General features: G+C 38.1%; 1 protein-coding gene across 1 annotated transcript in view; it reads right to left on the bottom strand.

Annotated features, from left to right (window-relative positions):
- The window catches only part of LOC149205033 (uncharacterized), a 98,978-nt gene extending 82,286 nt beyond the window's left edge, over positions 1-16,692 (bottom strand). The window contains exon 1 of the mRNA XM_089393406.1: positions 16,402-16,692. Within this exon, the coding sequence (XP_089249532.1) occupies positions 16,402-16,541 (140 nt within the window). The 5' untranslated portion in view covers positions 16,542-16,692. The remainder of the gene's footprint in view (positions 1-16,401) is intronic.
- Between the last annotated feature and the right edge of the window lie 1,536 nt (positions 16,693-18,228).

The raw sequence follows: 18,228 nt of genomic DNA, 5'->3' as shown, positions 1-18,228 counted from the left end.
TAAAGTCACCAAAATTTAAAATTTTAAGATTTTTTAATTTTTTTAATATTTTTTAAATTTTTAAAGCAAAATAAAAAATAAAATAAAAGGAAATCAAAATCAAAATTAAAAAATCATAAGTAAAAAACAAAAAAATGTGAAATCAAAACAAGACAAAAATCAAAATCAAAAATCAAATTTTAAATCGAAACGAATCTAAAAGACAAAAATAAAATAAATTTAACCCAAATCCTAAACTAAACAAACACAAATAATAAAAAACAAATTTAAAATAAAAAAACGAATCTAGAAGTTAAACAAAGTAAAAAAAATCAAATTAAAACAAAATAAAAAAAAATAAACTAAACCCTAACTGCATAATACAAATGAAAAATAAAATAAAAACGAAATCGAGCTATGGCTAACCCTAACACATAAATGAAACGAAAAAGAAAAATCAAACTATTTGGGTGAATGCAAGTCGACGGCAAGAAGGAAGAATGGAGAAGAAGGCTACGGAGGAGAGCAAGGGTGAGGAGAAGGAATACACAAGTCGAAGACTGAGCGAAGGGAACTGGAGAAGACGCGGAGGGGCGGCAATAGCTACCTTGATGGTGGCAGGAAGGACGCAAAGTTGCGGTGGACATGTCTTGCAAGTCGAGGAGCAGTGTTTTGCTAAAGCATGGAGTTGCGGGCAAAGATGGAAAGTCGATGGGCGAGCAGCGTTTGAAGGAGAAGGGGCTCAACAGAACTGGAATGGGAGAACAAGTTAGATGATACGCAGAGGAGAGTGAGGGTAAGGCAGGGATGGGAGGATTTGCGGGTTTTGCAGGCGGATAAGGAGAACGTGGAAGGGAAGAAGGAGCCACGGGTTACAGAGAGAGGGAGCCGCAATGCAGAAGACGAGGGCACGTAGAGGAGCAACAAATCAAGAGGATGAGGCAGCCGGTTTTACAGCAGGGATATGGCAACAAATGGGGGAATAGAGGTTTTCCTAAAAATTTCGAACTTTTCTGCGACAAAAAACTAAAAACCCCAAGCAGCAATCAAATGGTAACCAGAAAACCCTTTGAAAATTTTCCAGAAATTTTAATTAAAATGTTGAATCCATTTTCTTCAGATTTATCCCTGAAAACCTCATGAAAATTTCCAGATCTAAGAATTTTACAACCCTTGGATTGCAAAAATTTGAAGAATATCCCTGCAAAATTATGTTGATAAACCCCAGAGATCCAGAGCTTATGCTCCAGGGCCTAAATCTAAACTCTACACAAATTTCTTTCTCAGATATGTTGTTGCACCGCAACAAGAAAACACCCAAGTGATATATACAATGATAAAAACTAAAACCCGAAAAAAACCTACGTTAGAAAAATAAATACAAAATTTACAAACTGCAGGCTCTAATCAGCTAGATCTACCATTATGCCACACAGAAATTAAAGGATTTCTTTAATTTTAAAGGAGTTGCTAACTCGAAACCCTTCATGCATCACCAACAAAAATCTTATGATAAGCCCTGAGTTAATTTAGTTGGGCTCTTCAAGAAACACGGATCGGAAGTTGGCTGGTCCAACTAAAAACTTCCCCTAACGCCCGAAGATCTAAAAATCAAGATTTCCCTGCAAAACTCAATTCAGCCATTAAAAATAGAGTGAGAAAATAATAATAAAACTCAAACAAATAGAGATACCTGCTATTACATTCAAAATTTAGATTATTATTCAAATCTCAGTGACTGAGCAAGATACATGTACTCAAATCACTCTTTAGAAGCTATCATCAATGGCTATAGAAAAAAAAATTATGCATGAAAACAACACATCTTACAGTATTCCCATGAGGAGTAACACCAGCAGAACTTAACCCCAAAGACTTTTTTTATTATCCAGAAAAAGAATACACAAGAGCTTCTTGCTAAGCACACGACTCAAAGGTCAGATAGATCAACTGACAAATGACTTCCTATGTAAAGATAAATCCTTCAACGGGTAGTTCGAGTGATCCTCGTCAAAGCAATCTCGACCATTGATGAAGATTAAAATCTCTTTTAATCTCATCCGTTGAAATATTTAAATATTTGGGGAAATTCGAAATTTTTCATTAAATGCATTTTAATTAACTCAAAAATTAAAATTTTGAGTTAATTTCCCCGAAAAATTTGACTTTGACTTAACCCCCAGTGATCAAAGGTTTAAAATTTAGCAAAATAATTAATTTACCTTAATCCCGGGACCTTTTAAAATTTAATTTTCAAGGACCGATGAATTTTGCCTTTAGAAAATTTAAATTTACCTAGGACCTAAAATTAATTAAATTTCTGGTTTATGATTTTAATTAATTTTTGGCCAGAAAATTTAATTAATTAACCTATGAGAGGATAAATTATTTTTCCAACCCTCAAAACACTTTACATCATGATTTTCATATTTTTTACATCATAAGGGAAAAAACTCATTTGTAACAGACCCTCACAGACTACCTATTTCTGTGACACATATATAATCCAACAAACCAAGCAATTTGTAATAAAATAACCTAACTAAATAGTTAGGATTATTTTCAAACTACTTTTGCATAGACTCGATCTAGAACACTAGGACTCGTCTAAGATCCTAGCGATAAAATCCATTCCAGCTTTGGGGTAAGATTGGAGGAAAACTCTGCCGACCATTGGAGAATGGATCGGCGAGACAAAAAACCTCCCAGAATGGAGATCATCACTAGAAAAGTAGGTTTACCTAGGTCGTTACATACATGACATGGATTTGCTGAGATTCTTTACATTATACACATGCAGAAAGGGTTTACATAACATCTTGGAAGTCAAGTTGATGATGATAGTTGGATGACACAGACACATCGATCAAGTACTATCCCTTTTGCGAAAAAATGGGGTGTACTGCTATGGGTCGCTGACATGTAGTGGTCAACAGTACTTATACCCTCCTTTGAAATACTTGCAACCTATTTTTTTGACTCTCCCATCTCTATCCTCTAAAAACTGTCTTCCGACGGTTAAGTTGTTACTGAAGGAACCAAGCTCTGATCCCAATTGTTGGAAATACTGAGAGGGGGGTGAATCAGTATTTCTTAGCAACTAGAGCTTTTTAATCCTTATCAGAGCATTAGTTAATCCTCAGTTATTATTATTGTTCTTCTTCAGATGATCATAAACAATAATCAACAATAGACAACACCATACAACAATGCAGAAAGACAAAACAGAGGACGTAAAGATGTTTACGTGGAAAACCCCCTCCGAGTCAAAAACCACCGAATGCTTCTTTAGTAATTGTCTTCTCCCTGTTAAGAGAAAATTGATTATATCAAGATTTCAGCTACAACTGAAGGATGCGTCAACCCCCTAATTTATAAGCCACAACCTGTAGGACGCTACTAAACCCTAATATCCTGCTGCAACCAGAAGGACGCCCCAACGCCCTGTAGATCAGGACACAACGACACAACCTGATGAGTCCCCCAACACTTTGTTTACCAGTTGTTGTCGAAAAGGATGCTTTGTTGGACCTGTTAGTTTATTAGTCACAACTGAATGGATGCCACAACGCCCTGTGCAAACCACAACTTGCCCTAACACCACCCTACCACCCGAAAGTGTTCCCAGGACACAACCTGAAGGTGACTCCAATCACCTGCCTTGAGGAGCTAGAAGACCACGTTTCACAATTTTCAGACTGGATCCCCTATACTCTGAATCAATGTAGAATAGTTGTAAGAAAGATGTAGAATAAATGTCGAATCCTGGTAGCCAATGATCACTGTCCCCACAAAGTTATCACTACACAAAGCTACACATTAAGTTGTCACTGTTCAACTGGACATGTCACTGCGCACTGCAAAACTGTTGGCTACCACTGAATGTCATTGCTCATGAATGTGTAGTCATCAATGCACAACCATTGTCATCACACTGTATCAGGTTGTACACAATGTTGCAACCATCTGGCACTGTTGTCAAATGATGGCACAAACCAAGGTGCTTTAGGTCATCCCGATGACCTGCAACCAATGCTCTCAAGCTCCATCCTTGGAGAGCTACCAGCATACGTTCCTTTCACTATTGAGCACTACTCACAAACTGCTACCCATCTTCACATCAATCTGTTGTACAATAAAATGATATTGCCCTCAAAAACCAGCTACTTGTTGAAATTTCTAAGTCTAACACGTTAGAAATACCTACTGCATTATCTAGTTATATTTCTCCTACTTGTTTATTCCATCAACAAGTTATTTATAAATATAAATACTAAAATAAACACAAATGCAACCTTAACTCATATACAGATCAGCAACTGAAAATATTGAGACAAACACACAAGGGATATCATTATTTTTGGACAATCGTCCCCCGAAAAACCCAATGCGGGAAAATTGGTGCAGGAGTTCTGAGGGTTTTATTATTATGCAGATTCTTGAGTACAACTAGGGTGCCAAAAATGGCTCACCCAACAGAGATTGTTACACGGTAGTAATACCTCTTCTCGGAGACAAAGATTCAGCCTCTCAGCGCTAGTTTTCCCCACAAAAATCCTTCCGGCGCTTCCTCTTGGCTCTGCGTCAACCCTACTAGCTTCAGCTCAGCTCCTGAAGCCTCTGCGTCAGCCTTCTGACCCTTTGCGCAGCCTCTAGCTGCCTCTGCGTATCTTTTGTTGCCTCTATGTAGCTCTAGTTGCCTCTGCGTCAGCCTCTTCGATCACTGCGCTAACCCTCTAGCACTATCCCTGCCTCTCTGCTATGTATTCACTGCCCCTCGCTGCAACAGATCACTTGTTTGAATTTTCTCAACAAGCCCCACTCTGGAAAATCGAATTGACTGATCAATCTTGGTATATCTCCAACTGACCCTCACGCCTCCTCTTATACTGTTCTTGTTGAATCTTCAACGGCCGAGATTAAGTCCCTAATCAATGGCTAAGATTAGATTTGGCTTGATCCATGTCATTTAGAACATTCTCACCCAATTTTATATTAATACCCATTAATATTTTAATTTTCCTACGTTTAGACTTAGAAACCCCATTAAAATATTAATTATTTTAATATCTCTCCAACCAGTTGGAATTTCCCCAAACCAATGCTGGGTCTTGGAGATCTTATGTGATTTAGCCTCTCCACAAATTTTCATGGCTATATCACATCCGATGCTACCATAAATCAACACTACCCTAAAAGGTCACGATTATGTCATCACTACAAGACTTCTAGTACAAATTCCTAGGTCATCATAGTCAGACCAAAGTCAAAGTCAAAATGTCAACTCACAATTTCGATAATGAATAAACAATGGATTTTTCAATTTTGTGTGTTACCTTCAAGACTACATATCAAATCTATATATTAAATCATTGTTGTCAATAGGTCAGATCTATGAGTCATTGAGATTATTGTGTTCATGGTGACGTTTATAACACTGCTATCAGATTATTTGAATCGTGCTCTTCAAAATAAATTTTTGTTGACATGTCAAGTCACATTACCGAGCAAATGACGAAGTGTCAAGTTGTCGTACACACAGTGTCAACACACATTGCAACTTATCAAGAGTTGCAAGGTCTCACAAGTTATGTCATTATGATATACATTCAATTTTACATCATAATAAAGTCAAGGTACAAGGAGTCAATTCATGTCACTGTTATATATGCTTGTCTACTCAAATTCACTGTATGTTCATACATTGATCCCTGTCAAGGATATGCTGCCAAATTGGATTGCGCATTATAGTCCTAGGGTTTTAACAAAATTCATAAAATAAAATTCAAAGTCAGTGATTGGGTTACTACCTTTGGTTCTTCAAGTTATTCAACTTATACACAATGAGATTACAGTGAGAATTGTTTTCATGTATTGACAACCATGGGTCAACATACTTCCTTTCACTGTTAAACGAAGAATCACAGAGAACTTCCCAAAAACCAAGGCAAGGGTTCAAGGATTGTTGCCTGAAATAAGCTTAACACAATGTAAATCTAGGTCATGTATTGTAATCTAAAGATCACTGTTATAAAAGTAAATTCCTCACTGTAATAGCATGCTACAACATACTTTAAAGAAAAGACTTCATTAGTTAAATCACTGTAAATAAGCTTAGGATCAGTGTGCCTTTTATATCATATTATTGTTGTTTTTGAAAGGAAACCGAGGGCTGCAAGGAACAATGTGGCTTGCAACAAATCAAATAAGGCAAACAGTCAAACCACATATATGTACACTCAAATAAAAATGGCAATGTGAGGCCCTTATCCAAGCAAAATGAAATGAATGAAGCCTATACCCATCAGATTTGCAACAGGAAGACACTCCACAACAGGTCCGAAATAGTTCAGAAGCATGACCTCAGGTCCGAATGGTTTAGAATGTATAGAATTTTAGCCAAGACTTTGTCAAGTTACTTACCTAGACCTTCGCTCTTCCTCAAGCAAGGGACCTGCAAAAAGAGCCTCCAAGAGATCAAACCTTAGCCCTTCGTTGTTCTCCTCAGACTACCAAAAATTTCAGAGATAAGCTAATCGCATTTCAGAGCTATGATCATGTGTTGAAGTTATTGTGAGGTGAGGTATAAGGTCTCATTTTTATAGACCTAATAGCGGCTCCTTATTATGAATGTTAGAACTTAGACGACCTCTTTTTCGGTTATCCGTTGGAGGAGGAATACTTTTAAATTTAAACTTTATTTAAATTAAAATCAAGACCAAGGTTGTTTTGGAGTTAAACATTATGTCTTTAATGCTTGAATTACATTAGGAAACCCATTGTAGTAGACGTTGGTGCCCTTAACTTTTTAAATTAAATTGTGAAACCCGTAAGGACCCTATTTAGTGTTTGTGCTAACGATCTTGCCTAGAAATTGTTTGCCACATCAGCTATATGTTCGGGGGTTTGGGGTTTAGTATTTATCTTTTATGAGGAGTTTAGCATTTAGTTTTGATGAGGGACATTGATTGCAGATGCAATCACATTTTGAGATCCTTCACACAATTGTTGATCCTTAAAACTAAATAGAAAACCCTTAATTTAATTAATTACCAACCCTTATTAAAAAATTTAATTCCACTAAAATTTTGATGTCAATGATTGGCTTAGTGCATATGGTCCTACCTAGGTTGTGAGGTCGGTGATTGGTTTATTGTCTTTGGTTTTTGAAGTTATGTAACTTATAAGGGTGAGATTATAGTGATAAATAATGTCATATGTTGACAAGTGTAGGAAGAGGTGTCATTTCACCAGGAGGCCTCTTGGGACGTACCACATATCAACAGAAACATTTTTTCGAGAAGAATCAAATGACATAGATCTCAGACCCCAACTCAATGATTTGACCAACCAAAAACCCTCGACAAAGTCGGGGTACATACTTAGTCTAGGGAACCCAATGCCTAGGACCTGAGTGTTTAACCATCCAACAGTATAGCTGCCATCTTGATGTAATCCAACAATTACTAAGAAGCATTTATTAACCATTTGACATCAATGACTAGTGTTTTTGGTCAAAATCAAACCCAGTGAACTCCATGGGTTGACATCAATGACTGGTGTTTTTTGTCAAAATCAAACCCAGTCAACTCCATGGGTTGACATCAATGACAACACCATCCAACAATGTTTGCAATTAGTAACTTGAACGAGATTATTTTTCTGAAGAATCAACTGAAAGACATCAAGATGAATAGAGGAGAGATTGTTCAAGCATACTTACTAAGAATGAATAAAATCAGGAATCAACTGTCAACAGTTGGTGAATTTGTACCTGACAAAGAAATGGTGTTGATTGCGCTTAGAGGCCTTTCTCCTATTTGGGAGACTTTTATCACCACCATCAACAACATCAACACTATTCCCACATTTGATAAGCTCCAGGGAAAGTGTATCCAAGAGGAGGCCAGAATGATCTCCAAAGGGAGAATTTCACATCATGAAGAAAGAGAACCTACTGCTTTTACAACCTATGACAAGAGAAAAAAAGGTAATAAAAAGAAATATGCTTTCAAATCAAATAAAGGGAATATAGACATGTCAAAAGTTAGATGATTTAACTGTAAAAAGTATGGGCACTTTGCTCGTGAGTGTAAAGAAAGAAGAAGAGCACCTAGATTCAAAAACAAAAATGATTATAGAAAAGACACTTCTGAAAATCAAAGTAAAGGGCATCATAAGAAAACAAAAAATCCAAAATATAGAAATAATGCAGCAAAAACTCAATCAGAATATTTTCTTGTTTCTGCTCTTTCCAATTCCTTTTCTGCAGATTCATTTGATAGCTGGTTAGTTGATAATGGTGCTTCCAAACATTTCACTGATTACAAAGAAGCACTCCCTAATCTAGTTGAGCAGAAGATTAATTTAAATGTTATCCTTGGAGATAATTCTACTCACCAAGTTAAAGGTTATAGTTCAGTTTCATTTTAGTTAGATGATGGAAAATCTATTTTTCTGTAAGATGTTTTGTATGTAACTGGTTTGAAAAAGAATCTTGTATCCATATCTGCTCTAGAAGATAAAGGAATGAAAGTTGTTTTTATTAATGGAAAGGTTCTAACCTGGCCTTTGAACTCAAGTATGAGAGCAGCCTTCACTCTTGGAGCAAGATTTGAAAGGCTTTACAAATTCAATGGTAAACACATTCATGTACTGGTCCATGATATCGATCTTCCGTGTGAGCTATGGCGTAGAAGATTTGCTCACCTACACTACAAATCCTTACGTCATGTAAGGAAGATGGTTTCTGGAATGCCTAAGATCAGAATGGATCATGAAGGAGTTTGCCCAGGATGTGCAAGTGGAAAGCATATAAAGGGACCATTCCCTTCAAGCAGAACAAAAACTAGTCAAGTAATTCAGCTCATACATTTTGATTTATGTGGACCTATGCCTGTTACTTCTCTTGGTGGCTACTTGTATTTCATGATTTTTGTTGATGATTTTTCTCACAAGACATGGATATTCTTTTTGAAAAAGAAAGGGAAAGCATTTGATATGTTCAAAGATTTCAAGGCTTTGATTGAAAATCAAACTCGAAAGCTGATCAAAGCTTTCAGATCTGATAATGTGGGAGAGTTCATCTCCAATGATTTTAATGATGTTTGCAAAAGCGCTGGAATAAAGAAAGAAAACACTGTGCCATACAATCCACAACAAAATGGTGTGGCTGAGAGGAAGAATAGAAACATTGTGGAAGCGGTCAGAGCCATGCCACATGATCAAAAGCTACCAAAGTTTTTATGGGGAGAAGTTGTGAATGCCGTTGTTTATGTGAAAAACAAAACTCTTCATCAAGCCTTAAACAATAAGACTCTTGAAGAAGTCTTCACTAGTAAAAGGCCTGAGGTGAGTCATTTGAGAATCTTTGGTTGTCCTATATACTTCCCAGTGCCAAAAGAGAAAAGGAACAAGCTGGGAGTTTCAGGGAAGAAAGGTACATTTGTTGGTTATTGTGAAAATTCAAAAGCTTATAGAATTTATGTACCTGATCAAAGAACTATAGAGTTTAGCATAGACGTAACATTTGATAAAGATGCAGCTCTTAGAAAAGCAAGAGACTCTCCTCCCCCTGCCATAGCTGAAAGACAAGTTGTTAATGAAAAATAAGTTGCATCTGAGTCTAAACTGGAACCTGAGAATAAGTTTGTTGATAATCCAATGGGTTCGATGGATCCTCTAGATCCTCCACCACATGATCCTCCTACCAAAAAGAGACCACTATGGTTGCGAGATACCTTACAAGATGCTTCACAACATTCTTCCCCAAGAGGAACGTTCAAAGAAAGTAAGAATCCAACTCGGTTTCAACGGTATGTTGTTGCGATGAGCAACATCATTCAGGCAGAACCATGCACCTTTGAAGAAGTTGCAAAAGAACAAGTCTGGAAATATGCCATGATTGAAGAATACGAGTCCATCATCCAGAATGATGTCTGGGAAGTGGTTCCTAGACCTCAAAGTAAATTTGTTGTCACTTCCAAATGGTTGTTTAATATTAAACATGGTGCAGATGGTAGCATTGAAAGATATAAGGCTAGATTTGTAGCTAGAGGTTTCTCTCAGAAAGGGGGAACAAATTATGATGAAATTTTTGCACTTGTAGCTCAATATACTACTATTCGATTTGTTGTTGCCTTAGTTGCTAGCCAGGGATGGATTCTTCACCAAATGGATGTGAAAACTGTTTTCTTGCATGGATGTTAAAACTGCTTTCTTGCATGGCTTCCTCAAAGAAGAGGTATTTGTGGAACAACCACAAGGCTTTGAAGAGCACGACAGGGAAACTCATGTATGCAGACTGAAGAAAGCCTTATATGGGTTGAAGCAAGTTGCAAGAGCTTGGTATGTTCACATTGATAGCTACCTGATAAAACTTGGTTTCACAAGAAGCAGTGCAGACCCAAACCTCTACCTCAAGACAATCCAAGGTATAACATTGATTTTAATATTGATGTTGATGATTTATTCTTGATAGGAGAAGAAACTCTTATTCTCCAGTGTAAGAGGGAGTTAGCTTCTGAATTTGAAATGAAAGACCTTGGTTTGATGCATTACTTTTTGGGTCTAGAGATCTGGCAAAGACTTGGTGAAATTTATCTTTCTCAAGGAAACTATGTTGTTAAACTTCTTGAAAGATTTGCCATGGTAGAATGTAAGTCCATGCATACTCTTATGGAAATGAACTTTAATAAATTATGTGCAAAGTTGCAGCACCTAGTCTAGAAAATCCCACAAAGTGTAGAGAACTCATTCGTGCTTTGATGTTTTTGGTAAACACTAGGCCTGATATATGCTTTGTTGTAAACACTTTAAGTCAACATATGATTGATCATTTTCATGCCCACTGGATTGCTACAAAACATGTACTCAGATACTTGCATGGAACTACAAATATAGGATTGATCATTGAAATATACTGCTAAAAATGTAAGACTTCATAGATATACTAATGTTGATTAGGTAGGTAACTCTGTTGATAGATATGCACTTTTGGGTGTTGCTTTAGCTTGGGATCTGCCATGATCTCTTGGATGAGTAGAAAGTAGAATTTTGTTGCACTGAGTTCAGAGTGAGGATTCTTCTTTGGACGAGTCACGAGGATGCCTCTGAGGAGCATGAGTCATGTGGAGTTGTTGACAGCAAGCCAGAATTATATTCGGGTGTGTATGGAGAGCAGTCAATGGACCCTACAGGAGACATTCAGGATGATGAATCACCAGTGAGATTCAACATGAGCAACATATAGTGGAGCATGAGTCAGTTGAGGAGGATGATGTGCACATTATGCATGATGAGCCTTCTGGGAAGAGCTAGTTGGAGGTTCATATTGAGCCCGTGATGGAGGAGGATGAGCAACCACCCTTGGGGTCAGCCATTAATGAGGAGCAAACAAATGTACAGATAGCTAGCAAGGTGGCAGTATTTGTAGACACTTGACCTCAAGAGGTGTTGGAGGCTGACAGGGTAGTTTTGCAGGAGGATAGTAAACGGTAGGAGTGCAGAGTTCCCGATCAGAAAAGGGAGGAGCTGTTGGAGATGGTCGTGCATCCATCTTTGGGCCTACCCATTGATGCATTGCAGATAGGTGCAATGGCAGCCGATAGAGCTACAGTGTTTCCAAGCCGCAACACTCTCCAGGAGTACATAAACAGGGCTTGTATCACATATTGCCCACTTTTGCCTATTATAGAGAGAGGGGCAAGTTTCCTTACACAGATCTTGTTGATTTACCAGATAGAGCATCCTGAGTTGAGAAAGGATCCATATCATCCTAGTAGACTTGTTTCTTACACAGGTGTCCATGCATTGGATTGGGAAGAGATCATGAACTGGTACCTTATTGTTGGAGTATCATTTTAGTCAAGAGCATTGCACTGCAGGAGCCCTTAGATGTGAGGGGTACTACATGCTCCAGTTGGCAGCAGGATGTAGGCTAGCCACTCATCAGTATTTCAGCACAACATCGGCGTGGTGAGATTGACCTTGGTCTATGCCAAGGGTTGGATTGGAGAGAGGTGATGAGTTGGTATGCAGTGGATGGAGCGGCACTCATGGTTGGAGTTATAGCACAGCAGGAGCCATGGAGCATTGAAACTTGTTCTTGGTGGCATTGGGGTCTAGAAGGATTGGTTGATGACAGGTTTAGTTAGGGGATGGTCTGGGATCTGAGCATTGAGGGGTTCGTTCATGGTAGGTTGACACAGAGGCAGAGCATCGCCCACTGGTTCATATGGGATCCAAGCATTGGGTCTTAGTTGCGTTGGGTCGCTAGACTAGTCCACAGGTTTGGATTGCTTGAGGGCAAGCAATCTTGGCGTGGGAGGATTTGCAATGTTACTTTTTTTGGTGTTCCTCATGGCATGGTTAGGATGGACTTTCAGGGTTGGAGGCAGATAGGTCACAGGTGCAAGTTTACTTCATCAGCGGGCCCAAGGGCTTTTGGAGATGTTTCATGGGGTTTTGAGGAGTTTCTATGGGATCCAATGACATTCGCTTGGCGTATTCCATCATCTGCACAACTTGTCTTTCGTTCCATCCCATTCCAACAACTTTCGAAAAATAGGGTTATTATTAGGCCTAACTCAGTTAATAACGCTTAAGGTGGCATTCCGAGAGGAATACTTGACATAACATCTTAATGTGATAGCTTGTTGGAACCAGAACGAGAAGATCTACATGATGGAATGGTTAGAAGTGATTTTCAATGACTTGAGGAGGCGTGGTGGCCAATTTACCCTTTTCCCACATTAAAAAGAATATTTTAATTGAAATAAAAAGAGGGAAAAGTGCTCAATGATTAAAATAATCATAAAATGGGAGGTTCTAGAGGGGTCCATCAAATCTATTAAAATAGGAGGAGGACGCCATTAGAGAACATCTTGGATTTGATATTTCTTTTTGTATGAAAGGTTGAGAACCCGGTTCTCTACTTCAACGTTAGACCCAAGACGTAAACCCTCGGGTGATTCAGTGAGATTGGGCGGGTACCCTTCTCCCCTTGGTGAATTCAACCAGAATTCATAGGAGAGCTCAACAATGACATTTCAGTTCAGTTTTGGAGGGCTAGCACAGTTATTGGAGCAGATTCTTGAGGCCATTTTCCATCTCAACTATTTTACTGTATCAACATGTAAACCCCAGTTTCTATTATAATAAAAGCTGAGATTATTTTTGCTTATCGTGTTATTGAATTGCATGCACTCTATTTGTTCTATTTTACATGGCAATCTTTTGTTAATTGAATGGTTTTTTTATGGAGAAATTTTAGTTAAACTAGATTTCTACAAAATTAGCAAAAGATCGTATTTGGAAATTGGGACATTACAAAATACTTGTAATATTGGACAATAATTATCTTATTAGTTGATTAGGTTTAGTCTCGTTGCTAGTGACAGTTTGTGTAAAGCTCTATAAAAAAATTCCACTGTTAATGAAAAGCTTTTTCTTATACTCGCTCTTTTCATTTTATTAACATATCTGAAGAGTGATTATTGGGTACTACTTCCCCATTCATGTGTCTGCATTTAATGTTTGTTAGTTTTTTCTAAGCCCAACAAAATGATTAACGTGTCGATAAACTTTTATACCCAAAATTTTATTTTTTACTTAAAAAAACCCAGAAAACTCAAATTTGAAATCTATGCACAATTAACACGATTGATCTTCTAACAAATTATGCATAGCAAAAACAAGAAATCCAATCACATAAAGTTTTTACACAACTTTTAACCTGGAAAACCCCAGTGTGGATAAAAACCAGCAAAGAGTGATTTTATTAGGCTTCAGAGAAAACACTCAGGAAATAATTACAGTAGCAGATCCAGAGAATGTACAGCTAGGAATAGCCACAGAAATCGGCCCTCTTTCCTCTGCAATGGTACGGCTTAAAGTAAGGCCTCTCCCCAACAGAGTACAGCCCCTTTTCTTCAGCAGATCTTTGCCAAGGGTCCTCTCCTCCAGCAGAAAACTCGGCTCCAATACTTAGCCTCTCTCCCCTACAAACACGGCCTAGGGTTTGGCCCCTCTCTCGTTGCTCTGTATGGCCAAGCTACGACCGCTCTTTCTTTGAACAAGACAGCCCCTTCTCTCAACTGCTTGACCTTCCTTCTTCTCACCCAAATCGACCCTCTTCTTTCTCACTCAATGTGATCTCCAAATCGTGTCCTTCACCCACTCATCCCAGAAATTTATAATTTCTCGGCCAAATGTTGATCTTATCACTGTCTTTGAATTTATCAAATGGAAATATTAATTTCCAAAGTAATAAACTTTAGAAATCTGAGTTACAAAGCCAATAATAACTAATTAAATTAATTATCATGCTTTTCCTAAGTTTAAACTTAAAAAATGAAAAAATAAAATAAAGTAATTGCTGAAATAAGTAATTATTAAGGTATCTTCTACATGCCTAGACACAAGGCCTATGTAGAGACACCTGGCTGAGCTACAATCTTAACAATGCTATTAAAAGTGATTTTATGAAAGATTCAGTTTGTTTCCAACATACTTCCCTTTTAATTGAATTTTTTGCAGCAAAATTCATATGGTGAATGAGTATGTTATGTGACTGCTAAATTCCCATGCTTAGTATGTCTTCCAACACAGAAGGTTCTGAATGTTATTTAATATTCATGATCTTGTGTATTTTTTATCTTCCTTTCTTCTATCCAACATCTCATGAGATCCCTGCCTGTCCTAATTGATTGATAGCCTGTAAACTGGTAATTTGAGGTAGTGTCCCAAATCAAAATCAAAATCAAATAAACGACTTGAATGGATTGATGCTTTGGCATAGTTCTTTAGCCAGAAACATCTCAAGGAACAACAGAGCCAACGATAGAGGATTATGCATTCTTAACAAATGGTATACAAATCTAAAATTATAGAAATAATTTTACTGGATGAAATAACACATCAGTTAACAGAATTCAAAAGAACCAGTAGATTTTTTATGTCTTCATAGTTGGCTTTCACTTTGGTTTTTCACTTTTTGTAACACTTTTGAGTAGCTGCCACCAAATGCTAATATAAACTTTGACTGAGATACGGTACAGTTATGTTACCCAGTGCTATGCAAGCATAAGGCCCCATTTCATTTCTACAAAGTTGAGGATGCATTTGTGTGAAAATTCAAGAAATTGTCGATTGACAACAAACCATAGCGCCTAACTCAAGATGGAATGGATTTCTCAGATGGAAAAAGGTGAATATTTTTATAAAGAACAATATATCTACATAAGGGTATATAGTTTTGAAGGTAAACTATACTATTCATTGGGGTTGTTTATGACAGATCCTTTCTAACAGAACTTTGTAGGGAGTCCTTGGGATAGTGTAGTTTTATCCACGAATGACAAATAGTTTTGGGGTTTTCTTTTTACAAATGTTGGAAGCACTGTAAGAAGTATTTTCTGCCTACGAAAATTGGTTAAGTAATTAGGCTCGTTCAATTTTAAAAGAGTATAATGCTTTTCCTCAGTATGACCCTGAAGGTGTGTTCAAAGATCACATAATTTCTATCCAGTGTGCTGACAGTTTCCCTGAATATGAGGCAAATAATGAAAAAGCTCGTGACAATGAAGAGAGCAACATTATAGGCAAACTTGCTAATGAGACTCATGTGTGTAGCTACAGTTCTGCCAGTATGGTAAAGAAACGATATATCCTAGTCGTCACTCGTACCCTGGCAAACAGAGGCAAAAGGGGAAAAGCTGTAAGTTTTGCAAAACCCTGAGAAGCAAAGAGATAACACTAAAGCAGTACCCTGAACGAATACAATGTGGAAAAACAAGTAATTGGGTGACAAAAGGGGCCGTTGCAAACAATTCTAAAGGTAGATCTTCTACAGTTCGAAAGAATGTTGCTATCTAAGCTGGAAGTAGCGATAAAAGCAATTCTAACGAAGTAGGTAGCAATGGGAATAGACTGTGCAGTTCAAAGGAGGAATAGAACATACAATTCCAGTTGCACCAGAAAAGAAAAGGTGTGGAAACGAAGATAAGGAATTACAATCTAATATGCATATTGAATTAGAGTCAGAGCTTGTTGGAGACCTGCTGATTGATGATATGACAGAATTCCTAGAATGGGTTGTGACTGGCCTTGAGAATAGCAAGTAGACTGAAGTTGAAAACCTACGGGACTCATCAACCATTGAAGAAAATTTATAACCTGCAACATCGGAGCAAAACTAACAATTTTAGGATTCATACTCTTCGGTATTTGAGTAGAATTCCAGCTGGGGCAGAATTTCACCAGAACATACGGCAGCTAGGGGCGCGATTTTGTCACCATCATAAGACACAGTTTAAGGATGATTTCAATGAGTTCACAAGGGAATCACTTGCATGTAAGTAGACAAGAGAAGAAAGCTCGAGTATTTTGTATCATGTTGTGTTTTTTGAGCAAAATATCTACCTGGCTGTGATGGAAGACAGTGAAACGTTTGCCCGTAAATGAGGCATCTGGAACCTCCTGGCGCTGCTGCAAAGATGGCGTGTAGCAGGTAGGAGTCGTAGAGATGCAGCGGGAGAAAATGTAATCATCGCCATTGCCATTGATGATGTTACTAATATTGCAGGGCGAGTGCTGTGCGTAAAAACTATGGATGGTGTGCCCTTGCCCGTGGCCTCCAGAGTATAACGATACAAAAAAATTGAGTTTGAACGGATCCCGAAAGAGTTTTGGAGCCAACATGTCAATGTCGTAGATTTTAAAACAGTGATATTAAGAAACCGATGAGTTTTTTTTTCATTTGCCTATAGCGGTATTAGAATTACTGCCATTTTCTGGGGAAATTTATGCGTATATGCTTGAGAAATAGGTTTTGTTTAGTTGTAAAAAAATTATTGGTTTACGGTTAGAACGCAGCTTAATTAATTCATTTCTAGCATTTTTACGTAAGGGGAGAGCCACGAGTGGTTGAACGGGTCCACGTCAAGCGGCCTTCTTGCCACGGTGACATCTCACCCTTTGTACGACATGTGGCGCTGTGTGCAGTGACTTGTTGATAGCATATATTCACTGTTCGGCAGGTGGAGGCGGGTTTAGGGTTTGTAACGCGTACAACTATGTGCCTTGTTTTGTGATGCGTTCGTTTCTATTTGGGACCTATTCTTGTTTGTTCACTCTGTCGGGTAGTTGAGCGTCGTTGCTCCAATGGCGGTCACTGCCATTACGATCATCGGTGATGCGGGTAGTGGTTTCAGTGATGGGGGTGGTGGTTTATGGACCAGCGGAGATGGTCGTGCTGGAGGTTGTCCGGTTGTTTGCATTCGTTTCGTCTTGTTTTTTCGACTGTTTTTCTTCCCCATCTAGTGGTATGGGCTCGTTAGTCATCTGCATTTCTCCCTGTTGCGTATTTAGCTCGGCTCGGTGTTGGACATGGTCGTTTTGCGCTCCGAACGGAATTTTTAGGTTTGTAGTTCAATTTATGAGCTTCAATTTCACATTTCTCTTTATTTTTGGGGATATCTAACCATTTCGATGTTGTCTTATAGGTTGTTACAGTGTAAGCTACTGTTTTTTGAACATTTGGGGTTTCTATGGCTTTCTGGCATGGAGAAAAAACAACAACTGGACATGGAAGGTAGGACACTGTCCTACCAGCTTGAACACTGTGTTTTTTAACACATTTAGCTGAAATTATATTGTTGTGTCTTTGTTATGCTTGTGTATGTGTTTTTAAACGCCTTCACCTGTGTGGGTTTTGTGGGTTTTGGCTAATTTATGGGCTTTCAATTTTTTGGGTTTTGGGTTTTATAGTCAAATTTTTTAGCTATCTAAGTTGCATGACTCTGCTCTTTTCTATGCCTCTATGTCCTATAATGCCTATGCTACTGGATCTGGATCTTGACCTGGTGGATTTGGAACTGGATATGCAAGGGATGCTAAGTCAACCTTACCTAGAACGGGCTATGACTATCAAACTAGAAAGGACCCCACGTTAGTTACCCCTGTTTCTAGTTCTCGAGATGAAATAATAGGCTCTGCAACCTTTGTTATTTACGCTGCTTAGACTTTCTAAATTGGTGCTTCAACTCCTGCTTTTGCTTCAATGATCCGGTAACCCATTTATACCACTGATGCCTTTGCTTGGTCAACATTTAGCTCTGTATCCGTGTATGGATATGGAATGGATTCTTAGAGGAACTAGAGCAGGCTCTGACTCTCGAACTGGCTACTAATGGGATATGTTGGAGTGGCATCAATGGGCTTTGGTCTTGTGTCAGTGTTGGTTTTTAT

This window comes from Pinus tabuliformis, chromosome 1_2 (genome assembly GCF_031772625.1).
Source record: "Pinus tabuliformis cultivar Carrire ecotype Pingquan chromosome 1_2, CPIR1, whole genome shotgun sequence".
In the NCBI taxonomy this organism is placed as follows: Eukaryota; Viridiplantae; Streptophyta; class Pinopsida; order Pinales; family Pinaceae; genus Pinus; species Pinus tabuliformis.
This window is presented reverse-complemented; position numbering and strand designations above follow the sequence as displayed.